The sequence below is a fragment of the Dryas octopetala genome, chromosome 7 (assembly GCF_963921425.1).
Source record: "Dryas octopetala chromosome 7, drDryOcto1.1, whole genome shotgun sequence".
Taxonomy (NCBI): Eukaryota; Viridiplantae; Streptophyta; class Magnoliopsida; order Rosales; family Rosaceae; genus Dryas; species Dryas octopetala.
In genome coordinates, this window is record NC_141372.1 from 12,705,876 (window position 1) to 12,732,683 (window position 26,808).

The 26,808-nt window shown below is 34.9% G+C and overlaps 3 protein-coding genes across 7 annotated transcripts; 1 reads left to right on the forward strand and 2 right to left on the reverse strand.

Moving 5' to 3' along the window:
- Positions 1–568: 568 nt before the first annotated feature.
- LOC147279815 (uncharacterized) lies at positions 569–1,411 on the reverse strand. Its single transcript, XM_086252327.1, has one exon. It carries the CDS (start codon positions 1,311–1,313, stop codon positions 825–827), a length of 489 nt encoding a protein of 162 aa, XP_086108453.1. The 5' UTR covers positions 1,314–1,411; the 3' UTR covers positions 569–824.
- A 7,581-nt stretch (positions 1,412–8,992) lies between these two features.
- LOC147279816 (MAC/Perforin domain-containing protein) lies at positions 8,993–19,556 on the forward strand. 2 transcript variants are annotated; one of them, XM_086250341.1, is made up of 8 exons: positions 8,993–9,167; positions 9,491–9,794; positions 13,263–13,501; positions 14,705–14,906; positions 16,978–17,046; positions 17,174–17,360; positions 17,825–17,991; positions 18,441–19,556. In XM_086250341.1, the coding sequence occupies exons 2-8, from the start codon at positions 9,534–9,536 to the stop codon at positions 19,125–19,127; spliced, it is 1,812 nt and encodes a 603-aa protein (XP_086106467.1). In that variant the 5' UTR covers positions 8,993–9,167; positions 9,491–9,533; the 3' UTR covers positions 19,128–19,556. The 2 variants fall into 2 exon arrangements, with proteins under 2 accessions (XP_086106467.1, XP_086106468.1); XM_086250342.1 differs by lacking the exon at positions 8,993–9,167 and having other exon boundaries at positions 9,630–9,769.
- A 615-nt stretch (positions 19,557–20,171) lies between these two features.
- On the reverse strand, positions 20,172–24,208 carry LOC147279817 (multidrug resistance protein). 4 transcript variants are annotated; one of them, XM_086251885.1, is made up of 3 exons: positions 24,011–24,208; positions 21,110–21,606; positions 20,172–20,715 (listed from the first exon to the last, which is right to left on the reverse strand). In XM_086251885.1, the coding sequence occupies exons 2-3, from the start codon at positions 21,398–21,400 to the stop codon at positions 20,572–20,574; spliced, it is 435 nt and encodes a 144-aa protein (XP_086108011.1). In that variant the 5' UTR covers positions 21,401–21,606; positions 24,011–24,208; the 3' UTR covers positions 20,172–20,571. The 4 variants fall into 4 exon arrangements, with proteins under 4 accessions (XP_086108011.1, XP_086108013.1, XP_086108010.1 ...); XM_086251887.1 differs by lacking the exon at positions 24,011–24,208 and adding an exon at positions 23,744–23,831; XM_086251884.1 differs by lacking the exon at positions 24,011–24,208 and adding an exon at positions 22,917–23,717.
- Between the last annotated feature and the right edge of the window lie 2,600 nt (positions 24,209–26,808).

The following is a 26,808-nucleotide window of genomic DNA, read 5'->3' on the forward strand; positions in this document are numbered from 1 at the left end:
TACATATATATATAGTTTTTCTCCATGGTGGATGCGTCTGTATTTTTTTTTTTTTGTGGATTCTCGTCGCCGAGCGTTCGGTAGTCCATTTTTTATAACAACCGAGTGCTGCAACAAGTGCTCAACACCACTTTATCAGTCAATTTTTTATATATAATTTATGAAATTCTAAAAAATATGTGAAAAAATGATAAATTTCAGAAAATACATGTGTAAATAACTATTTAATTAGCACTGAATTGTATATTTGGATCTACTTATAGTCAAGACGTGTGCAAGTTTCAATGCAAAATGCCAAAAAGAAAAGACACGTACATTCGTGAGAAGGCCGATAAGGACCACATGCATCGTTATCAACTTATCATTGCATTTACATTGGTGGTTTATGGATGAAATGAAATCCATCATAAATGAAGTTAATAAGTTACGTATATGGGAATATTTCTAAACAAAAAAGAAACACACACACATAATAAATAAAGTGAGAATATAAATTAACCAAAGCCCTTCTAATTGGCTCGAATTGTGTATAAACTATAAAGTCAATTGAAACTTTGAAAGTAAATAATAACAATGCAAAGTAGATTCGTTTATATTATAATATAAATCTGATACATTGTTTAATAATGACAGCATACAAAATTCACTTTTCCTCTTCAAATAATTAACAAGAGGATCAACAACAACAAAAAAACAAGATACAGAGCAAATGAGTGGACCAATCTACTACAAAAAAGTGGATTATACTCATTAATTTAATTTAATTAAATTTCACTCAATCTTTCAAAATGTATGCGACTATGAAAGAGAGAAAGAGGCAGAAGCTACAGTCCAAAAAGGCGCTTACAGGCTTTAAAGATCTTGCCTCCCCTCTGCTTTTTCTTCACAGATCTTGTTGTGGTTGTTGTTGTTGTCGTCTCCCAGTTAGCTTCTTCATCATCAATGGGTGAAGTTAAAGCTGCAGACTGGTCATGGATCCTGCAGTACCTCTCTGACACTGTTGAAGAGGATCTCCTCATTGAGAATATGGCTCCTTTCACTGCAGATTGAAACCCAGAAGCAGCTGATGATGAAGATGACACTGAGCGGTTCCTTTTCAACTTCACACCACCACCAAACCTGCCTTCTTGCTCATCATCTTGACAATAAGAATCTAATTGGGTGGTGTTCTTGATCTGCACATTGGTTTCTGGGATTTTTGAAGTGGGGTTTGTGGTGGATTTTGAAGTTGGGGAAAATGAAACAAGATCTGAAAAATCTGTGGATCTTGAATTCTGGGAATCCATGATTTTGATCTTGGAATATCCATCCATTTTGGGCTAACAGTAGTACTCTGTTTGAAAATAGAGCTGAGGATGTAGGAAGTGCTGAGAAGTTGGTAGAAGAGAGGAGTTAGAGGTAGATGGTAATTGGCATATATATTATTATGCTTATAAAGAAGACAATGGAGCTTTAGAAAGTGGGACCTTGTGATTGTGAGAAAGTCCAAGGATGGGGTATGGAAGGTGACAAGAAATGAAATGGAGACATGTTGTGGATGACAGGCCTTGTAACTTGTAATTATGGTAGATTTGTGGCCATCTCGTGAATATAAAAAATAAAGAGCAAATTACACGTAAGTATTTCAAGTTTACCTTATATTTTAATTTAGTACTTCAAGTTTAAAAAATTGTAAATTGATATCTCAACTTTTATTTTGTTACAACTTCATACCTCCGTTAGCTTTTCTGTCTGAGAGGCTATTAATTACCTATGTGGCACACTGACGTGACTTTAAAAAATGCCACATAGACAAAAATAAAATAATAAACTTTTAAAAATAAAAAAATAATTTTAAAAAACAAAAAAATTAAAAAGGCTAATAATTATATTATAAAAAAACAAAAAAACCATTTATTCTCTCATCTCCCTCTCTCAGCCGCCCCTACCCCTGATTCTCTCTTCTCTGCCTCTCAGCTGCCCCCCCCCCCAATTCTCTCTTCTTTCCTTCTCTCAGCCGCCCCCCAATTCTCTCATCTCTCCCTTTCTCAGCTACCCTTCCCCCACGATTCTCTCTTCTCTCCCTCTCTCAGCCGCCCCCCTCATTCTCTCGTCTCTATTCCCGATCTCTTTCTCCGGCGAGACTACCCAATCTTCTTCCTCTCTCTTCCCGCTTCCTCCCTCTACCTGCACTTGCCCGGAAAATCGCCTGAAAGTAGACCCAAGGGCCGACGGCACCTCCAGCGAATCTCTCTTCTCGCTTCCTCTCTTTCTTGGGTGGTGGTTGTGGGTTGGGGTGGTTTGGGTTGTGGTTCGGCAACAGGGTATGGGAGGGAGGATGGTTGCTTAGGTTTTGGGGTTTCGAGGGGTGGGTTTATTTGTGTGGTTGGGAGGAAGGAGGGTTGGCGTGGGTCTCGGGTGGTGATTGTGGGTTGGGGTGGTTTGGGTTGTTGTTCAGCAACGGGGTCTGGGAGGGAGGAGGGTTGCTCAGGTTTTGGGGTTTCGGGTGTTGGGTTGATTTGTGTGGCTGGGAGGGAGGAGGGTTGGGGTGGGTCTCAGGTGGTGACTGGTGGGTCGGTTGTGGTTTTGAGTTGCAAAAGCACAATGGAGGGAGGAGGGTTGATTTGTGTGGGTCTCGGTGGTGGTTTTGGGTTGTGGTTCGGCGGCGGAGTGTGTGGCTGGGAGGGAGGAGGGTTGCTCGGGTTTTTGGGGGTGGCTGTTAGGTGGGGAATGAGAAAGGGTTACTAGGTGGGGAAGAAGAACAATGAGTTGTGGATTTTTTGGGTTGATTTTTTTGATGATTTTGATTGATTTTTTTGATGATTTTTTTTTTGTTTGTTTGTTTGTTTTTAATTGAATTATTGGTTTTTTTAATTTTTTTTGTTTTGTTTTTATAATTTTTTTATTTTTAAAAGTTTATTTCATTTTTTATTTTTTTGTTTATGTGGCATTTTTTAAAGCCACGTCAATGTGCCACGTAGGCAATTAATGGCCTCTCAGATGGAAAAGCTAACGGAGGTATGAAGTTGTAACGAAATGAAAATTGAGGTACTAACTTGCAACTTTTTAAACTTGAGGTACTAAGTTGAAATATAGGGTAAACTTGAGGTACCTACGTGTAATTTGCTCAAAAATAAAATAAGAGCAAACTACAATTTAGGGCCTTTAGTTTGCCACATATTGCAAATTGATACTCTCAGTTCAATTTTCAACGATCTTATACCCTATTTTTATTTTTTTTGCAATTACATACTTCTGTTAAATTCTTCATCCAAAACATTGTTAAGTGATGACGTGGCGATGACAAAGCGCACACGTAGCACACCACTAGCGTTGAGTTGACTTCTTAAAAATAGACACGTAGATTTATGATGCCACGTAAACAAATAAATAATAAAAAATAAAAAATTACAAGATTTTTGTTAATTTTAAATATTTAAAAATAAATAAACAAACAAACAAAAAAAATTGAAAAATGAAAAATAATTCGTACAGATTTTTTTCCTTATTTGTTCCTTCCTTCTTTCTTTCTCTTTTTTCTTCCTTCTTTCCTATTTTTCTTCTTCTTTCTCAGAAATCAAAATATTTAAGAAATCGCACCCACCAAGCAAACTTACACCTCTCGTCACCATCAGTCGATCCAGAAATCGGCGACGGCGGCACGATGCCTCCCCCCCACCACTTGTCATCATTTCTCTTTCCTTTCTCTTTCTCCTTTATCCTCTCTCTCCTCAATATAAGGGACACCAAATTCGAACAGATCTGTACATCACTTCATATTGAGGTACACAAAGAGATAGGGAGCTTATGTTAAGGGATCTCTCAAATGATTTATTTAAAGAATTCCTTGCAGGGCTTAGTCCACATTATATTTTGATGATCAGAGTCATGAGCCATCAACTTTTTTGTTTTTCATTGAATGATCATCCATTAAAAAAATTAGATCAATGGAAAACCATTTAACTATTTGATTAAAAGGTCTGTTGGCTTTAGGTACCAAATTGCAATATTAATTATTAAAACATTTATGTCATTTCACTTTAGATACTAAATTTCAATTTATGTACCAATTTAAAAAAATATGATTATACCGAACTATGACTGTCTAACAGTCATAACTTTTTTATTAATTTGTTGTTTTTTCAATAGTTGCAAAGCTTAAATTTTAATGTTTAGTCTCTGGGTTATAGTATTTCATTCCCCAAGTCTAAATCAAAAGCATTAAACCCTTATAAATTTTCAATTTTATGAATTTGAAACAATTACAATTGTGACTGTTCGACAGTCACAACTGTATAGCAAACTGATTTGTGACCTAATCCAAATGTTTTACTCTATGTTAATACCTAAATTAAAAAAAATTAGTGTCTTGCTGTTTTGCTAAAAAGCCATTGATATTTTGTATCTAATCCTAATTTTATATTGATTAAATTGTCATCATTTTAAGTATTTATTGAAAATATTTTGTTCGTCTATTTATTTGAATAAAATTAGATAACATAAACATTTTTCAATTTGTCTAATTTTGTGCATAGGTAATATTTGAATAGAGACCCAAAAAATAGACAGTTTGAATCGTAGAAATAAAATATAGAGTAAACCCCACAAAGAATTCTTTGAATAAAATTATTTGAGAATCCTTTAATGGAAGAGACCTTCACAATATAAATTAAAAACTTAAAGTTTAATTACAACTATATATATACTTCAACGTTATCTCGTATTTCAACTTCATACCTTAGGTTTAAAAACTTACGCTAAAGTACCCCATACGAATCCGTATCAGTAAAGTACATTCGTTAATCTGATTGTCCAGAAGTATTTTATTTAATGATATGATACATGTAGATCCCACAACTTAACTGTTAAAAATAATCACTTGAATAAAAGATAATAAAAAAAACATATAAAACCTTTAAAAATAAGTTACATTGATTTTAATTAGTAAATTTCAATAATTTTTTAGTTTAGGTACTATTGTACCAAAATTAAATAGCATTTTAGATTAGGTACTAGTTGAAAAGTCAAACAAAATAATAAAATAAAAGGTATTAGAATTTACAAATATTACATCACATGCCACTACAATAAAAAAATAAAAAAATATTACATCACAAATATTACATTAATTTATACTATATTGTATTAAAAAAATAAAAATCAATCCAGTCACAACTTAACTGTGACTGTCTTGGTAAATTGAAAGAGACAACTCACACCACTATACTATGTATTATTTTGAGTAAAAGTATTGTTTTAACCTCTATTTATACTATATTGTATATAATTTCTCTAAAAAAAATCTAATTAAGTCACAACTTAACTGTGACTGTCTCACAACTTAGATGTAATTGTCGTTCAGTCACAACTAAATTTGAAGTTGTGAGTGTCGTACAATCACAACTAAATGTGAAGTTGAGACAACATTAACAAATTTTCAAGATAATATAAAAGCCTCAAGGACAATTTTGTCAAAACCTTATAAATTTGAACTAACACTCATCATATGTGGGTCAAAAGACAAAAATGTCAAATGGAAAAGGCTCAAATCAAATGGGCCAACATATTTGTGACTTAATCTAAAAAACTACATTTAAATTTGGTAGTTCAATTGAAATATTATATGGTGTTTATGCTATACGAAAAAATTATTGGAATTTAATATTTAATCTTAATTTTCTATTAAAAATAATTTAAATACAAAATAAATAATTGTATTAAAAAAAAAGGAAAAAGAAATCCACGTGTAGATCCCTACCCAACCCTTTTTCTTCTCATTTTTTCTTTTTTCTACAACTCCACCTCTTGCAGATCCCCAAAAGCACCTACCCTTTATCTTTTCTTCTTCTTCTTACCTTTTTCTTTTCCATTCTTCTTTTGCAACTCCCCATCATCTTCATTATTCACCCACTCCAATCTACAAATAGAAAATAAAAATTATAAAAACAATAAAAAAAAAAATCACCAAGCTTCCAAATTGGCAATACACCCAAAAAAGGCAATTGGAAGAACACCCAAAAAATATTTTGATTTTGAAATCTAGAATCTCGAAGGGACAATGGATGAGGTTGATTCTTTGTTTATGTTTTTGGTTATACTCAAACAATCGTTGGGCTTATGTTGCTCCGATACACGCTGACTTGATCTCTGTATACGAGGCATTGTGCTTCATCCAGAGGAACTCATAGAGACTCATCGACAACAACGGTGCTCTGGGTCGGGTCTCTGTGAAGGCTCGAACCATAGACTTGAATTGGTAACGCTGGAGCTATGGCATTTTGGGAAGAGAGGTGAGAAAGAGAGGGTTTGCGACGGAGGAGGGAGAGAGTGAGATAGCCGAGAGAGTTTTATTATTTTTTGTCCAACTTACTATTTTTAAAAGTGAATATAACACTTAGTGGTGAGCAAGGAATAAAATTTCGGGTTTCGAGAAAATTTCGATGGAAATTTCGACGAAAATTTCGAAGATTTTTAAATTTCGACAGAAATTAAACGGAAACGATGGAAATTACTATCAAAATACGAAAATTTTGAATAAAACTTTACTATATGTTTATTTAACATATTATTTACTACATTGATAAAAAACATTGAAGAAACCAAATTATATAGTAAGTTTCATGTGATATAAGATGAATATAATGCGCGCTGAAGGTAAATACTGTGAAATAAAATTAGTATAATGAATAAATAAAATTAATATATTCTTTATACTCTATAATATATACACTAAATTCTATATACTTTATAATCTATACTCTTTATTATTTAAAATATTGTATAGGATATTAGAGTTTAGGCCTTTTGGGATATTTTTAATTATTTTTTATATAAAAATGTATTAAAGTTTATTGGTTTAGGGTTTAAAAACAATTAAATGAAACCCCAAAACGGCCAAACGAAATCTCAAATCATTTTTTTTTTTCAATTGCCCAAAAACCTCAAACTAGAATATGGTATATGATATTAGGGTTTAGGCTCTTTAGAGTATTTTAAATTATTTTTATATAGAAATATATCAGAGTTTACATATTTAGGGTTTAAAAACAACTAAACGAAACTTCAAAAAAGCCAAATGAAAACTCAAACTATTTTTTTTTCTTTACAATTGCTCAAAGGCCCCAAACCCCAATCAACCTTAAACCTTTTAATTTTTTTTCTCTTTCTTTCTTACTTTTTTTTTTCTTTTTTTCTTCTTCTTTTTCTTTCCTTCTTTTTCTTTTTTTCTTTTCTTCTTCTTTTTCTTTCCTTCTTTTCTTCTTCTTTTTCTTTCCTTCTTTTTCTTTTTTTCCTTTCTTTTTTTTTTCTCCTTTTTCTTTCCTTCCTTCCCTTTCCTTTCTTTTCCCCCCGAGTCTCCACTCTCCAGCAAAAGCCTTCCACTGTTTTTCTTCTCTCTCTCTCTCTCTCTCTCTCTCTCTCCCCACCACTTTCTCCCTCCTGCCACGCCTCCACTGTCGCCCCCCTGCCGCGCCCCCTCCTCTTTCTCCCTCGATCTCCCTCCTGCCGCGCCCCCCGGCCACCCCCTGCCGCCGCCCCTCCTCTTTCTCCCTCGATCTCCCTCCTGCCGCGCCCCCCGGCCACCCCCTGCCGCCGCCCCCTCCTCTTCTCCCTCGATCTCCCCCCTGCCGCGCCCCCTGCCACCGCCCCATTATTCTCCCAAACCCATCTTTTTCTCTCCAACCCAGCCTCCTCTCCAAAAACCCAAAATTCCAAAACCATATCACCGGCGAAAATTTCGTCGAAATTATCCTGAAAATTTAACAAAATTAGGTTTCAATTTCGACCCCTCCTCAAATCGAAAATTTCGCCGAAATTTTTGAAATTTAAACCCTTGGTGGTGAGGTCCGCATCTGGCACGTCATCAGATAATAGCCTCATTGGTAGCCAGACTAACGAATGTACTTTACTGACACAATTTCGTAGTTGAGGTACTTTAATGAAAGTTTTTTCAACATGAGATGTGAAGTTGAAAAACGAAAAATATTGAGGTATATAGTTATAAGGGTTAATTTCAGTTTAGTACCTTAAATTTGCTTCAAATTTCAATTTAGTACCTTATATTTAAAATCTTGTAATGTCATATTTATCTTTCTAATTTGTTGTAATGTCATACTTCTGTTAGTATAACAGTTAAGAGATCTCTTAAATGCTGATATGGCACTTACGTGGCACTCCCACAATGCTGATTGGATACCACATAGTCTAACAACATGACACATTATGCCACATAATATAAAAAATAATTTAAAATCTAAAGATTGAAAGAAAAAAAAATTAATAATGCTGATTGGATACCACATAGTCTAACAATATGACACATTATGCCACATAATATAAAAAATAATTTAAAATCTAAAGATTGAAAGAAAAAAAATTAATAATTACGTGCCATGTTTCTAGATTTTTAATTATTTTTATGTCACGTGGCATGACGTGGCTTGTTATCAAACCATGTGATATCCAGTCATCATTGTAAGAGTGTCATGTAAGTGCCACATCAGCATTTAAGAGATTTTTTAACAGCCATACTGACGGAGGTATGACATTGTAACAAATTGAAAAGATGAGAAATAACATTACAAGATTTTAAACATGAGATACTAGATTAAAGTTTGAAATTTAAAACAAATTTGAAATACTGAACTGAAATTAACCCTAATTATAATTAGCGAAAAGTTTGTAGGAAAAATAATAACATGTAATACAGCAACTGGCTGTGCTGTAACTATCTCGAGGCAGCAGTCATCTTAACAAAACCTGCGTTGAAAAAGTTAGGAGTTTGAACTTTGACGTTTATTATTTCTTTCTGGTTCTCGCTTCTCACTCACGACTTACGAGTCAATAAAATCTTTAAAATTCGGTCAAACCCCACAACTTTGACACACACACACACTCTCTCTCTCTCTCTCTCTCTCTCTCTCTCTCTCTCTCTCTCTCTCTCTCTCTCTCTCTCTCTATCTCACTCACTCCCTCCCTGCCTCACTCCCTCCCGTGCTTTTCACACACATCTCTCTCTCTCTCTCTCATTAGGGTTTTCTCTCTTAAACTTTCTCTTGTAGCCACAAAAAAATAAAATTTTCTTCAGTCCTCAAGCCAGGGTTTTGTATAATCGAAGCCGAATCTCGCACTGGCATTGCACAATTCGCGAGAATTCCGAGTATAACGACTGCATTTCAGCTGGGTTTCGTGTGAGTGTCACTTCTAGTTCGAGCTCAAAATATGTATTCAATTAGCGTCAATTTGTGCAAAATATTTATATATTCGAACATCTAATCGTAATTTGGGTTGGTTCGAGCTTAAATTGTTTGAATTGAGCTATATTTTTGAGCTTGGATCTGGTATCTGTGTAACAATTGTGTCAAGTTGTGGATTTTTTGGACTCCAAGATAATTTCTGGATTTGGTTTTAATTTTATTTTTTAACTATATGTTGAACTATATATAGAGTGGGGATCTGCTTTGCATGCATAGCTGTGATTGAGTTTATTTAGATTCATTTTTGTGTAATGCAGAATTTGGATCTTGGTTTGCTGATAAAGAGCGATGTGCTGAGTGATGGCGCTTAAGGTTCCAGCTCCCAAAGCTGCTGAAGTTGCAATTGCATCAATTGGGCGTGGATATGATATATCCATCGATTTAAGGCTCAAGTACTGTAAAGGGGAGTCTTACAGTTCCCGATTGATTGAAATTGATGACGATGGGGGTCGCGAAATTGTTCTGCCTGGTGGGATTACCATCCCCAATGTGTCCAAATCGATAAAATGCGATAAAGGAGAGCGTACGCGTTTCAGGTCCGATGTTCTCTCTTTCCAACAGGTATCTTCAATTGTTCTTATTTGCAATTCTCACATGGTTTAATTGAGTTTTTGGTATGCATATTATCATTGAATATTTGAAGCTTTATATTCTAAAGGGTGTTTCTATTAATACCCCTTTATTGCTCATATCCCACTTAAAACATTTATGAAAAGACAAGTTGTGTCCCTATGTAAAAAAAACACTTAAGACAAATGACATTAAAAAAACGTATTTCATTTACTTCGTACCCACCAATACTACACCTTATACCCACCCATCTTCTTCAACCTAAAACCACTCATCTTCTTCAACCTAAAACTCACTCATCTTCTTCAACATAAACCCTCAAGTAAACCCTGACCCACATTATTACTTACAAGCTCTCAAATTGGTGCAAGAAGGTTTTTATTTTGGCTAATGGGCACTCACATTGTCCCCTAAGGGGTCTTAAATGAGTTATGAGTTGCTATTTTTTGAATTTGAGTAAAGATTTTATGCGTTTGTTGGAGTCTTTGTTCGTGTTTGGTTCTGTAGACCAGTACCAAACAATTTATCAATGTTCGGTAGCCACTTACCAAAAACCTTCAAATGTTCAGCAGGATTTTATCGAATAACCTTCAAATGTTTGGTGATATCTTACCAAACAAAATTGTGGGTTTGAATTAGGGTATATTTGGTATAATGGTGGGTACATTGAGCAAAAACCTAAGTTTTGAGAATGTAAGGTGGGTCAATTGAGTAAGGGGTATGCTGAGCAAATAAATAGGGTGGTGGAGTCTAATTTAGTGGAGGGTTGTTCAGTGGGCAAGTAGTGGTGTCTCATCTTCAGTTTTCCGGCGATACTAGTTTTTTCTTATCTGGAAAGGAAAGGAGTTCTGAGAATTTAGTTTCAGTTATTGAGATTTTTTGTGCTTAGTCAGGACAAAAAGTGAATATGTCAAAAAGTCTCATTGTGGGTATCAGTTCCCAAGCGAGCAAGATGGAGTTTTTAGCCGACTAGGTCGGGTGTGAAGTGGGAAATTGGTCAATGAAATATTTGGGACTCCCTTTAGGTGGTAATCCTAGAGCTCCCACTTCTTGGGACCCGGTGGTTGAGAAAATCACCAAAAGACTGGCTGGTTGGAGGAGAGCATTATTGTTCAGGCCTTATATTGGTGGATTCTATTTCATCTAGGCTCCCTACTTGTTACCTCTCTCTGGTTTGGATGACTATCAAGATTGCAAAAAGAATTGAGAAGCTCATGAGGGAATTTTTGCAGGAAGAATTAGGTAAAGGTAGGAAGGATCACCTAGTGAGTTGGGCGGCCGTGTCCTGGCCTTGGCTGCTAGGTGGTTTGGGGGTTGACAATTGAAGCAAAAGAAATGTGGCTGTTATAGGGAAATGGTTATGGCGATTTCCCATCGAGGTTAATTTTTTGGTGGAATAACTTGTTTTTGGGGATGATCACTGGGTAGGTTATTAACCTTTGGATATTGCTTTTCCCAGTCTTTTTAGCATGTCCCAGTCTCATCACGTCCCAATTTCCAGCATGTGGGTCTTCCATTCTCAGTCTTTGGGATGGAATCTTAACTTTGTCCTGATTGCCAGCATGTCCTGATTTCTTAACTTCCGAAGAAATTTGAGAGACCAAGAGATGGAGGAGCTTTCCTCCCTGCTCTCGTTGATAGAGAACTACTCACTTTCATCTTCTAGAGCTGATAGGAGAGTTTAGTGTCTTGAGCCTTCAGTTATGTTTTTTGCAAGTCTACTTTTAATTCACAAATCGTGGATCACTTTGTCCCCTCTTTCAGTCCTTCCCTTATGATTTGGAAGGCCAAAGTGCCTACCATGGTTCATTTTTTTGGCTTGGATCATTGCTCACAGAAAGGTAAATACTTGTGAGGTTTTTCAACGGAAGAGGCCTAATATTTTCTTATTCCTACACTGGTGCACAATGTGCAAAGGTGTTGGGGAGAGTGTTGATTGTCTTTTCGTGCACTGTCTTTTGGCTTTGTGCTTGTGGTTCAAATGCCTTCAGTCTGTGAGATTATGTCGGGTGCTGTAATTATCTTATACTTCACTGTTTGCTGAGAAGTTATGTGCTTTTGGTGGTAGTGTAAGGCTAGGCTATTGTGGAGGTGCAGTGTTTTAGCAATGTTTTGGGCGATTTGGATGGAGAGGAAAAACCTTATCTTTCAGGGCATATCTGGGGTGTCAGTGGTTGAACTTTGAGACAAAGCTAGATTCTGGGCTTTGCTATGGGCTTTCTGTTTCTTCTGAGTTCCATGATTGTTGTTGATGTAGAATGGGGTTGGGCAGCAGGGTGTAGATAAACTAGAGGAAACAAAACACAGCAAACAAAACAAAAGATAACTGGAATCACTCCAGGGGCTTCACACCCAGCCTTGGTTTCACACCAAAGATTGGCTTCACACCAAAAACAGTCCCATCGCAGGAAATCTAATTCTGAAAACTTTATTACTCAATAATCTGTCCTCCAAGAGGTACAAAGAGATCTTTCAAAGACTACAAACCCGACTGAAAATAGGAAAGCAAACCTATTCTAGGATAGAAATCCTAGTACTAATCCAACTAGAAATAGGAAATAAAGTCAATCCCAATAAAAATAGGAAATCCAACCAAATCCTTCTTGAAATAAGAAAACTAAAAAAAAAATAACACATTAAACAAACAGTTCAGAAAACTAATCCAACCACAAAGATAGAGTTGAATTAGATGATCTTTTCTTCCCTTCTTTGTTGGTAAACCTTAAATGGCTTTTTAATGATGTCTGCATCAGTCGTTCTTTTTCTTAATTATGGATTGAGATGCTGCTGGGTCTTAGTACTTGACTGCAGTTAGGGTGGTTTCTGTTTCTGTTTTTGTTTGAGTGTTGTTTTTCCTTGTAGTTCAGCTAGCGGGTTTGCTTTTGTAGGCTATGGTGTTTTTTTTTTTTTTAGTCTTTTTCCTTTTGTGGACTACTTGTCCACTTTTCTTGTATCATTCTTCTTTATTTAATACAGTGTTTCAGTTTCCTATAAAAATTAGATCCACACCCATTCTAATATCATGAATCTAATATTTATATGCTTGGCTTGCTTTTAAACAGTTATGTGTATGGCTGCAATCTAGAGTAGTAATGGAGGACATCAAGCAAAACCGTTAAGTTTATACTAAAAACACTATGATTGTTTGATGAGTATATTAATATAACAAACACAAAAATGGACAAAACAATGAGAAAAGATAAAAGATAAAAAGGAAAAGGTCCCAGTGCAAAATCCAGGCTCCATGTTTTTTAAGCATTGAGATTGGGTGCCGGATTAGGCCTGATTTTCAGTAATGAACAAATGTTTTGAATGCTGGGTTGCATATGCCAAGATACTACATTAGGTTCTTTTGAGAGAATTTTATTTATCTATTATTGATGTTTACTTTTTAGCATCAAGAATGGTAGTAGAGTAGAGAGTGACTTTTCCGTCATTTTTTCTCTCTCTCTCTTGCAGATGTCAGAGCAGTTCAACCAGGAAATTTCTTTGACTGGAAAAATACCCTCAGGTCTCTTCAATTCTATGTTTGAATTCTCAGGGTGTTGGCAGAAAGATGCAGCCAACACTAAGACCCTTGCTTTTGATGGGGTGTTCATCACACTCTATACTGTTGCACTGGAAAAGTCTCATATGGTATTGCGTGATAATGTTAAAAAAGCAGTCCCATCATCATGGGAACCTGCTGCATTAGCAAGGTGAATTATAGAAGTTTTCCTAAATGTGTTTATAGTCAAATGATGACAGCAGCCTTGATCTACATGCTAAGCTCAGTCTTTAAAGCTTCATATCTTTAGTCCTTACTACAGTTTATTGATTTCTGCGAGGAAGCTTATCTATTGTAATGCACCTTTTATATATAATTTGGGTTTGCCTATGCCATGCACCTGTAGGTCTTGTATTATGGAGTTATAAAAAGCTGAAAAACAGAGGGGGAAAAAAAAAAGGAAAAATGAAAAGAAGAGAAAATAATGGATAAGAACCATGGTTTGTAAGGCTTGTCAAATATTTTTATTTATTTTTCTGGTAAGACAGAGGCAAGTGAATTTAATAATGTTGGTGAAATATTCTGGAGCTGTTCATTGCATGCCTTTCTTTCCCTTCTGCAACCAGAACTTAGCCAATTTTTTACTCCCATATAGTTGTTGCATACTAATTAATATTAGTGGAACAATTAATATATGTTGTTGGTAATCATGAGCATAAAGTAGGATTTTTTTGAGGTATGTGGATAGTGGCTTATCAAAAGAGAGAAAGTATGTGGATAGTGGAAATCATATAACAATATATTTTTCTTTTTACATGCATGAGGATTCAAATGCTTGTGCTTATTTGATCATAGCCACTTTCTCATTCTTTTATCTCATAAAATCCCAAGCAACATTCTGAAAGTGCGCAATTTCATCAATTCATTTTTGGCAGAAGTCTGTTGTACCATACTCTCAAACCGAGTGTTTGGTTATGTTGTTGCAAAGTCAACAGTAGTATTGGGCATATTCAATGATACAAATAATAAAGAAAATTCTTCTTTCTGGTTTTACGCTAGCTAGGAAATACTTTGAAGATTGATAGCTCAAGTTTATCAAATTGTACAACAAACACTTTGTTGCAAGACCTGACAAGTGTGCTTTGTTATTTTAGAACTCTTCTTTACAATCTTCTTATGTATAAGCAGATGTGTCAACAACTTTACAAACTTCTCTTTATGTTATTTTGACTTGTTGCCTTTTATTTTCTAGAGCTTTTATTGTCTAGGGAATGCAACAATCTCATTACATTAATGACCATCTATTGCCCAAAGATCCTGGTTATTTTATGATATATCTTTTATTTTTCTATCTAAGTAGACTGTATTTGCTTGAAAACTGGAATGTGTTTTTGATAGTTTATATTCATTCTAGGTTTATACAGACATTTGGAACCCATATTGTTGTTGGTGTGAAGATGGGAGGGAAGGATGTTATATATATGAAGCAGCAGCATCCTTCAACTGTTCAACCAGCTGATATACAGAAAAGATTAAAAGATATGGCAGATAAAAGGTTTTTAGATGCCAATGGACAGTTTAGTATGTCTTCAGAACAAGCTTACAAGAATGACAAGGTTCGTGACTTACTTGTCTCTGATAGTTAAATTAGTTCTATATTAAGCTGAGCATTTAAATTATTCAAATCAATCATATATTTAGTTAATATCCTTTATTGTTGATAATTCTGAATCTTCGTATTCCAGAGTTTCTAGTACTTTATGTGGGATAGATACGTATCATTTCCAAGATTTGTCAGGATTTCTTAATCAATTATATCATATTGAGTTGATTATTTTTTATTTTTTTATTTTTGATTAATCTATTATTAGACTGTGACTTGCAAACCTTTTTTTATTGATTTGAAGTTTCCATTTTATATTAAAGATGTTAACCAAATTTTTTTTGTTTTGAGAAGATGTTAACCATTATTCAGTGAAGTTGTCTTATGGGGTTTAAAATTAGACGCATAGCTTGTTGATACTGGATTACCTATGATTTGCAGAATGGTTGTGATCGATGAAGTCAGTATTTTTATTTTGACAATTTAATAATGTATTTGTACAGTGTCTAATTGGTGCAACCCTTGCACACGAGCTGCATATTGAGGGATAAAATATATAAAGAAAAGAACAAATCTACATTCTACAATGCAATTGAAAGAATAAAATACTTTTTTATGTCTACTCATATAGAGTCTGTTTTGCTCTTTCATGATTGTTGAAGGCAAAATTTGATCAAAAGTTTTGTAATTGCAATCATTCATGTTAAAGCCTAACTCTAGTAAAGACGTTAACCAACTAATGAGGGTTTTCAACTTCAATGAAGTGGACTTCCTATTACAAGAGAAAATCATGAATGATGACATGCTATTGATTTTTTAGACCTTGCAATTCAACCATTGGTGAAAAGCATCTTTTACTTTAACTTTTCTTTTTCAATAATTTGGTGCCCTTGGGGTGGTACTGCAGTCCATAGGAGGCCACTTAGGTTCATGGGCAACACAAATGGGAGGTAGGCTTTGCTGTCACTTTGACTTGTTTATCTCCAAAAGATCAATCTCTAGTGACTTATTAAAGTATCAGAGAGGCTAACATCACTCCACTTTTTAAACTAAATATCACATGGAAGCTTCATTTTAGTAAAGGGAGAATAATCAACCAATTAATGAATCCTTCCTACCACTTCTTGTTAGATGAGAAAACTGCAAACAGTTACTATATCTAAATTTCAACTATAGAATTGTATAATAGCGAGAATGGGTCTTCATTGTAAAGGATTTTGCTTCTGTTCTTAGACATTCCACCTCATTACAAAATGGAAAGCAAAGAAATGGATCATCACTTAAATAGAAAAAGCACATAACTTCTGAAATATCATATAGGTTTACATCCCACTTCCTGATTCCAATTATTAAGGATAATGAGTAATGATCTCTTGCTAGATATGTGAAATGTTGTGTTGCACTCATTCGGACATGATTTTCCCTAATCAACGGTTTTGCACCTCTATCATTGCTAGGTTTAAACATGTCCACAGACACTTGTGTTTGTATTGTGTAAGGTTTCAATATTTGATCATAGCACCAAGCTAATGGTCTTAAAAATAGTTCTTATCTTCATAATGTAAAATCTTATTTGTGCCTGATCAGAGTATGATCATCTGCATAGGTTTCCTGGCTTGAACTACCTTCTTGTTTTAATATTCCAATGTAATTATGTGTTAAATTTAGTTCTTAATTTTGATTTATGTGCAAACTATTTTGTGAGCTGGGTTAAATGGGCTTATTCTGGTGGCCTAGTACCCATTTTAGGTGTAGGTGCAAGAACAATAATTATGCTATTTTATTCTGTTTATATTTTATTTTGGTAGGGCTTAGTTATTTCCTTGTCCTTGTGGATTTTATTTTCGATTTCCTATAATCATATATATATATTTTATCAACAATGGATTGCCGATATAAGTAGGCCCCTCCTCGTAACTGAACCTTAGTTTTGCCTATTGATTTTTAGAATACAAGAATAAAGTTGTCTTGAATTTGCTCAAGTTTGCTTTTCTCTTTCTCCCCTTTGTTCTGCATGCATAGTTAGTTATCCTTTTTTTTGTTTTTGATTATATTATCTAATATTCTAATCATTTGTGTTTCAGTTCGGAATTAGGGAGCAGCGGTTGCGGTTTGCAGATACTAGTCCATCAAGTTCTTATTCACACAAGGAAGTGCGTTTTATTATGAACGTTTTTTATTGTCTATCTGAATTCATCTGTTATCAGATATCCTTATAAATTATTTACTTTTTGAATTCTTCATTTCTTGTGTTTCTCCACTAAATTAGTTTAGTTGCAGGATATTGTAAGCGTTTGCAAGAGGAGGGGTGGAAGTGATGCTAGAAACCTATCCCATAATGAATGGTTGCAAACTGTTCAACTTGAACCTGATGTGATCTCAATGTCCTTTATACCAATTACCTCTCTGTTAAATGGAGTCCCAGGGAGTGGATTCTTGAGCCATGCCATAAATCTTTATTTACGATGTGAGCAAAATTTCTGCTTGCATATCTGTTGCATTTCATTTTCTATTTACTGCTTTTAAATCTTGATTCAAATTATTATGTTAATTCATGCTTCTATTATATCTCTTTAATAAGATTGATTTGTATCCTCATGAAAAGCTCCTTACAGGGACCCTAAGGTTATTCTGAAATTGTTCGCAAAATCCTGTTTATAATGACATTCCATTATTGAAGTCTCTTCATCTTTCTTGATATACTCATTCTTTTTCTTAGACATTTTTTATGAGTAACAAAAATTTATTAAAATTTGTAATACATGCAATACAAAACAGAGAGGACAAGATGTCCACTGAATAAGGACAGGAAGAGGGCATTTCTCACGGACCCCTTTCTCTACTCATTTTTATTCTAGTGCAGAAACATTTTAGCATGATAGGAGTTTACTAGTATCATGAGAAAACTTAGTTCTGCTCCTATTCTTACAGATAAACCACCAATTGAGGAGCTCCATCAGTTTTTGGAATTTCAGTTGCCAAGGCAGTGGGCGCCAGTTTTTAGTGAACTTCCCCTTGGTCCACAGCGGAAGCAGCAAAGCAATGCATCTCTACAGTTTAGCTTAATGGGGCCCAAGCTGTATGTCAACACGAGTCCGGTAAAGCCTCTCATGTTTACCTTTTGTTTTTTTCCCTAATATCTGTTGCATCTGAGTGATCTGGTCATAAAGGTTTCATGTTCATGTATGGTGACTCACATCCATGCCCTTTTTTTTTTTGGTCGAAGACTCACATCCATGCCCTTAAACTGGACAAAAAATTTTAGCACTTTGATGTTTGAACTGGACATTCATCCATTTACTTCGGAAAAATTTTCTTGTTATCTTCCGCTCTTGGAACACTCAGAACAGAAGGTAATAGAGAATTTTTGTTGTTATGTACTCATATCCAAGTTCTGTAATTCTCTGAATTGGTAATGACATCTGTTTGAGCGGTCATTTACATATTATTTGATTGTACAAACTATACCATGTGTTCTGAGTATTTGGTGTGCTTTAAAATAGTTTTCTTTCGGGAAAAAACATTATATGTTATATGTTGACGACAGGTTGACGTAGGAAAGAGGCCAGTGACTGGTCTGCGGCTGTATCTAGAAGGCAAAAGAAGCAACCGCTTGGCCATCCACTTACAGCACCTCTCCTCACTTCCGAAAATCTTCCATCTCGAAGATGATCCAAATGGAAACTTCCGTCATGATTCCTATGATCGTAAATACTATGAGAAAGTCCAATGGAAGAACTTCTCTCATGTCTGCACTGCTCCTGTGGAGTCTGATGAGGATTTTTCAATAGTAACTGGAGCCCAGTTACAGGTTGAAAATTATGGAATAAAGAATATCCTCTTCTTGAGACTCCGCTTCTCTACTGTTTTCGGAGCTACAGTTGTAAAGCATCCTGAGTGGGATGGATCACCAGGCTTGGCACATAAGTCTGGACTCATATCAACACTAATCAGCCATCATTTTACAACAGTTCATAAGCCACCTCCACGGGCAGCGGATGTGAACATAAACTCTGCTGTTTACCCTGGGGGTCCTCCAGTTCCCATCCAGGCCCCAAAGCTTCGGAAATTTGTCGATACAACAGAGATGACAAGAGGGCCACAGGAAAATCCAGGTTATTGGGTTGTGTCTGGGGCAAGACTAGTTGTCGAAAAGGGAAGGATATCACTTCGTGTGAAGTATTCTTTATTGACTGTAATATTACCTGATGAAGAAGAGTTGGAGGGACATTAGCCGATTCTGCTTTTTTTTAGAGGAAACTGCAAATCATTCCAAAGAAAAAATGAAGTTAAAATGGTATAGATGTGTATGGTACTAAAAGGAGGAAGAATGGTGGGGATGTGAGAAGAAATTGGAAGGTTGCCAAGGCTGTTATATTACTGTATATTTCATTTCTCAGCTTGATGTGATATTTGTTTTGAATGTAGATTTCTTACGTTGACAAGTTCACAAAAGGGCAGGGGGGATGTCACTTCCAATTCATGTGATGTAAATTTTTGGGTTGGGCATAATGAGCTGAGCTGGGTGCGCTAGGCTTTTGGTAGGGTGTCTATTTTGAGATTAGGATGAATTTACCAGAACTGAAAAAGAGGCCTTGTAAACTTCGAAAGGAAGGGAATGACTGAATGAGATTATGTGGAATGAAATTCCATTTTTGAGTGATATTCCGTAAAATACAGTACTTTTCTCCCAATGGACAGATTCTGAGCATCAATGAACACTTTGTTGCACTCATTGATTGGATTTAATAACTATTAGTCAATGAGTTATTAATTTTAGCATTTATAAATTCAAGATTATATATTGTCCTAAAAGGTTAGCTTAAAATTCCTCCCTCAGTTGAACAATTTTGCCGTGAAATAATTTGATTTACACATAAGCTTTTGAATCGATTACGCGTTCGGGTGATTCCGGTTTCAATCACACAATCCCATTCATGCACTGACATGATTGTTCAAGTGAAGAGATCAAGTCATGGAGGGAAAGATAATCTGTCATTTCGATTTCAAAACTTCATTTTCTGCATCTAATTCTGGACCGTCTGGAGAACAAAAGCTAGTGGAACAAATTTTTTTCAACTCTGCAACAGACTAAATAAATCAGAGGAAAATGTTTGGTGCATAGCTTCATTATATTTGGAATAACATATTAATGTTTGGTGTAATATTTGTCTATCAATAGAATAAAATATTAGAGAGAATTGAGTTGGAAAGTGCAAATCATTGACAAACAGCCTTCAATATATAAAATTAGATAGTTTAGTATGGAACTGAACAAATGTGATCATTTTGTAAAGGCTTGTTCGCGCAAATGTCCATTGAAAGAACATTTTATTCTCACTTTGCCCCTTTAAATTTTAATCTTCTCACTTTATCCCCGAACTTTATAAATCTCATATTCCGTCAAGTCCGTCAATAGCTCAATTAAAAAATCCAACGTGTCGCTTACGTGGATGAGCGACACGTCAACTTTTTTGACGGAGTCATTGATGGACTTGAAGAAATATGACTTATTAAAAGGGTTTGTAAAGTTTGGGGAACAAAATGAGAAGATTAAACTTTAAAAGGGCAAAATGAGAATAAAAATTACTTTCAAGGAGCATTTATGCGAATAAGCCTTCTGTAAATATACAAACAGCCTCAGTAATAATGCCTCAATGAAAGAAAGTATGTATATCCTAAGGAAGTACAAATTTATGTTCATGGGAAGGCCAATAAGTCCCTTCTCTTGGGCAGGGGAGAGGAGCAGGTTGGGCAAGGTAGGTAGGGTACTGCTGTCCTGGCATCAATACTGAGAAATCAGATGCATAAGATGTTGAAACCTGTAAATGAACAATTAAGATCAGCTCAAAGAAGTAAACGAAGTAATTAGAGCATCTGACCCAAAATTAGTTGTCAATGGGTGAAAAGCCCAGAACATTATATATTGTAACGCAAGGCTATAAATTCCTAATGTAGGATTCTATTCTCAAACAGTTCACATTTTTAGATTACTGCTACTCTGAAGGTTGAGAATGGAAGATACATAATCTCTCAAAAAAGTGAAGAAGTCTCAATCATTTGAATCCCAGAGAGCTATTGCAGAAGCAGATATAAACAAGAGGGGACATTGAGAAACACAAGGCTTTACAGTCATATATTGAAACATATTAAACCCAACATGAAATTCCTCTCCTAATGTAATTACTTTGAGAACTATATGAAGTAGAAACTTACTGTTTGTGGAATTCCATGCTTCTTAAAATGTCCTGACTCTAGAGAACCATGAGTCACACCTTCAGGTGTGGAAAAGGAAGGACTTGGCCTAAACAAATGTTCAAAGATGGCCATGATAAGAAACATAGATATCAAGATAGCTGTGGCAACAAAACCAAAAGAAATGGCATTCATGGATGTCCCAGAGCTTTTCCATGCCACTTCCCGGTCAATTCCTGCTTGAGATGGGCTTGGTTCTGAATTTGTATATATGGTCCATGGCTTTGATCTTTCAGAACCAATCTTGTTCATAGTCCCACTGCACTAGGCTTTGGCTTAATCCCTTCTTCAATGCCAATTTTGGGTGTGGAAGTGGGTGAGTTGGGGGTTATTCGGTACGGATATACTAAAAACTAACTGGTGAGAGTGATCAAATGGATTCTTCAAGCTAATTCAGATGTGGCTAACATTGATTCTTCTATAAGATTGTCTTTGCACATACGTGTTGAAGTCTCTAGCTGAAAAATAAAACATGAAAGAAACATTAACATTCTGATATGAGGATGATTCAAAACCAATGTTGCAAGAAATCACAGTAATATCTAGCAACAAAAGGATGTATTAGACTCATATAAAATGCTATGAAACAACAAAAATTGATTATGTCAAGTGCAATACAAGTTTCCTTGGGATGAGTAGTGAACAGGACAATCCACATAGATTATGACATTACCATTCTGATCTAGGAACTCAACTTTGGAGCTATGGAAAACCACTCTAAAACAGTGAACTCCATTCCTATGAGAAGTAATAAACCAAGAATTGAAACATTTTCTTAAAGTATCCTAGTTCCGTTGAACGTTTTAATGGCATTCAAGCACTAGACTGTCATTGTATCATCACATTTCCTTAAGTGTTCCAAAAAAAGATTTCCAACTCCAGTTTTCCATATTCTCTATCCCTAACTTTCTGAAACTAGTAATTATGTATAAAACCAACACTCAGCTGAAACCAATATTATGCACAAGCTCCAAAATAGATAGAGAAGAAAACTTGCAGCAGACTCCAGAAACTACAACTTTAAATGTGTCAATTTCTAACTTTAAGGTGCTTCAGACACAGGAAGAGGGAGGATGGAAAGGAAAGTATGAATAGTAAAAAAGTAAGATAGACATTTACCACCAAGAAAGAATAGATTTCCTTCTGTTGAAATTTCAAAATAATTCGTAAAAGTGTTTGGCAAGAAGTAGACTCAGTCCAAAAACATTAAGAAACAAAAAAGCCAAACAAACAGCCTACTCCACTAAAATTGACAACAATTCCTCAGTTACAGAACTAGGTCTTTGGTCAAGTCTAATATAATTAATTGCATTATCAATGCATGCCTGCTTCCAGACACACAAGGAAAGAAGAGCGATCATCTTCAAACAAGAAATGTACAAAGCAACATAATCACTGCATAAAGTAACTCTAAAAATGGACTTGTGAGTGATCCCTGCTTGTAAGATTAGGTAAAAATCAGTGAAACTTCATTCAACAGACCTGGGCTCTAAAATTGTAGACAAAAGTCAAAACACCATACCATTTTCACTCACTTGTTCCTAATTTTCATTCTTTGAGAAGCTATTGGAGAAACCAGATTTGATAAATGAGTGAAGTGACAGGGTATTTATCTTAAACAGGCTTTAAAATGCCAATGGGATCAAGGAAAAGAATACGAATGTTAGGACAATATTAAGCATATAATTAACACTTACCAAGAAAAAGGAGCAAGGACTAGAAAATTTTGAACAATAAGATCATTTATCTTCTTGTGTTGTAGACTAACCTGGTCTTAGAAGCAGTAAAGCCTTTGGTTTTTGTTCATAAATATAGCAGCAACCATTATCTTTGATTGAGATTCTATAGCTTAACTGCCACGGAAAAACAAGACACACCCACACTTCCCAATGAATTATTTAAAGAATGCAGCTCTCACCCAGCCCCAGCTAGCTTTTTTATATCCCCATAGAAAATGTAAAGACAAAGTTGTATGATAATCTCATTGGTACACTTTTCTTTAATGTTTTGATGTTCATGATCCTGATGCCTAACTTAATGGATACTATACCTTGTCTGAAGAAACAAACTTAAAGAAATCAAAAGAATGGACCTCCCTGTCTGGGTAGCCAAAACCAAGAGTGGCCTATTGGTGCTTTTTAAAAGTTGAGACCTTTTTAAGTGCTAAATTTCATTTAGTTCCCAATTTGTAATTAACCCAACTCATTAACCCACATGAACCCATCTGCCTTTTGGTAGAACCAACACAAAGTTATGATTTCTCAGCCATTCTTATCATAATTAATTACATTCATAATACTTTTGTAAAATTTAACAACCGAAAGAATATATGCATTAACCCCTTAACCATCAAGCACAAATATGACTCTGAGTTTCTAACTATCATTTAGAATCAATACAACAAATAGGAGATAAATCCACCCGGGTCAGGCCAGCTAGGCAAGGATTACAGATGGGAAAATTACTCAAAGTGTGGTGTACGTGGAACCTATTTATCAACTTTTACAAAGATAGCATATCTCAATGGCTAACCCAATTCAAATCAACCATTACCATGGGAATGTATGTAATCATGGAAAGGTGACAATATCTCACCTAATCTCCAATAATTACCCACTAAATAAAAGAAAGAGAAAACAAAAGCATAAAAAGAAAAAGCTGCTACAGATTATTAAATGCAAAACTAAAGGCTGCTGCAAGCCTGCAAGTGCAAGGTGTAGATATATATATGTATTGATTTTTAGATTTGGCATTGGATAGGTTTTGGATTAAAGCCCACCACCCACACATAACAACAACAAAAGGTTATGAAAATGCAAGAGAAAGAAATGGAAACGTGGAGAGAGAAGGAATGTTAGTCACCTTACAGCTGTGCTGTACCAGACGAGGAATGATTCAAGAGAAGAAAGAAATGGGGGCTGTAGGACTAGGGGTAGCATCAAGATTAAAGAAGAGGGCTACCAATAGGTGGTGACATTAATATACACCACATTTATTCCTCATATTTTCTCAAAATAACCCCAGCAAACTCACAGCAAAAGTTTGAAGGAAAGGACCATACTCTACTCTCTCTCTCTCTCTCTCTCTCTCTCTCTCTCTCTCTCTCTCTCTCATACAAGTCATAAGATTATCATTAAGTCAAGAATCCTTTACTAAAAATGCATCTAGAAAAGGACTCAAGCAATAATTATTGCAACATAAGATGATTATATATATATAGAGAGAGAGAGAGAAAACAGTATAGACTCTAAATATGTAGAGAAAAATTAAAGAGGGGGGGGGGGGGGGGGGGGCGTTGTTTTTTGCCTTCAACACATTGAGTGCGAGCCTTTTTTCAACAAGGCAATCACCATGTCTGAGAATGATGTGAAAGCCTATCTAGAGTACTCACTCACTCTTTCATAGTCCTAATATTGAGAAAGGAACCATCATTTTCATTCTAATTAAAAACAATCTAATAAAATGTAACAAACATTAAAGTGAACATCTTGTTTAAATTAGGGGTGGGCACGATACGGTATGGTACGGTATGAGCCCCATACCGATACCATACCGAAATTTTTATTCGATACGGTATCGGTACGGTATGGACATTTTTAAAACTAGTACCATACCAGTGTTCTATGAATTCGGTATGGTTCGGTATGGTTTCGGTATATACCAACATTTTAAACTTTTTTTTTTGTCAAAAAACAATATTTAACAACCAAAAAGAAATATTTTTTCCCAACCAAAAGATAAAACAAAACCTAACTTGTACGTTCCTTTCATTTCTGTTGTGAACTATGACCGATGGTATTGATCCTTAATTAACCATGAAACGACTAATTAAGCACATATATAATTCTAACACAATTCATCATCAACCAGTGTAAACACAGAATTAGAAAAGAAAGCAACTGATCATAAATCACACACCATTCTATATATACATATATATATATATACCAATGCCAAAGAAACTACAACAATGACAAAAGGAAGAGTAAAACTGTAAACACAAGAGCAACTCAGACCCAAGTATAGAAAGCATAATAATGAAATATATATTAAATAATTAAATTAAAAATATATCGGTACGGTACGGTATTTCACGGTATTGAAAGTTTCATACCTATACCATACCGATTTAGACTCGGTACGGTACGGTATTGGTACGGTATATAATCGGTATTATTTTTCGGTATAACATTGACACGGTACGGTATGGTACGGGTTCGGTTTCGGTATTTCGGTAGTAAATGCCCACCCTTAGTTTAAACTCTGAATATATAGTGATTTCAGAACAAATATTAATAATATATAAAGCACAACTAATACCAATATCTAAGGCCTGCTCACTAACTCTTCATCTGCCTGATCTAAAAAAAAAAAAAACAGAAGGAATCACATGCCCAAATTAATATTAAGATAATACATTGTGAATTCAAGGCAAGCAAAATTATAAATATGCTATTTAATAATTTAATATGCCATGTCAAATCAGAAAGAAATGAAGTATGATTCCATTTCTTTATCTTTTCTTTTCATTCTTGAATCTGAATAAAATTACTCGTGATTTCAACAGAGGTCACCTCACCTCACATAAAAGAGGGTTGCTTTTCATTGCCATGTAAGACATTTTCGCAAAGTAAAGCAAATGGCCCCCATGACATGACCAAAAAGCACAATGCACAAGCAAGGCTTAATTACCCGTGACCCAAATTAAAAAAAAAAAAAAAATCTCTAAATTGGCCAACAATTTACCAACGAATCTTCTCATATTATAATCAAAAGAAGTTAAAGAACATAGAATTTGCATGGGAAAAGAGAGCTTATTAATATTGAAACCTAAAACAATATTATGTGTTTTACTTTTTCTAATCACCTCCTGACCTCCATAACCATAAGTTTTGCTTTTTACCCTCGCTTTAATTCATGTGCCAGTGGCCACTGGCCAGTGTGCCACCCCCTTCTCTTTCCTTTCAAGAAATCAATCATGACCATTGCTTTGCTTTGCTGCATCAAACAAAAACCAAAACAAATTGGATTTTGATTAGTTTTTATTAATTCCTGTTTCTCAAGCTTACATGAAAATACAACACCAATCACAACCAAACAAACTGAAATCGAGAAAAACATTGTTTACTCATCTTTATACCCACATATTGCTTTTCAGTTTTCTCCACTACTATTAAAGCAGCTGAAGAAATTAAAAAAATGGGATTTAAGATTACGTATAAAAAATTTAGTACATTTATTTAGCATTACTTATCAGTTGTCACTCTCTTATTTTCTTAACTATTCTTTACTTCTAATGCAAATAATCCATTAGACCCATTTTAAAGTTCTCCCAATCTTCTTTACGATTTTCAAACACGCAAAGATAGCAAATACACCAATTAAGTGAAACATTCAAACTTTCATAATTCATCCATGATTAATTAGGATGTTAAAAGTAAAACAAAAAAAAGTTATATTACCATTAATAAATCTGTAAACAACTAATCTGTTAATTTATAAATATTTTAAATAAAATAACAAAAATTCATGCATAAGGAACAACTAACAACATTTTTTCAAAAAATTATACACACAATAGAAATAAACTAATTGACACGAACGGAACTCGTGCCAAAAGATTTGTGCAAAATAAATTTTTAAATTCGATTCAAGGACAA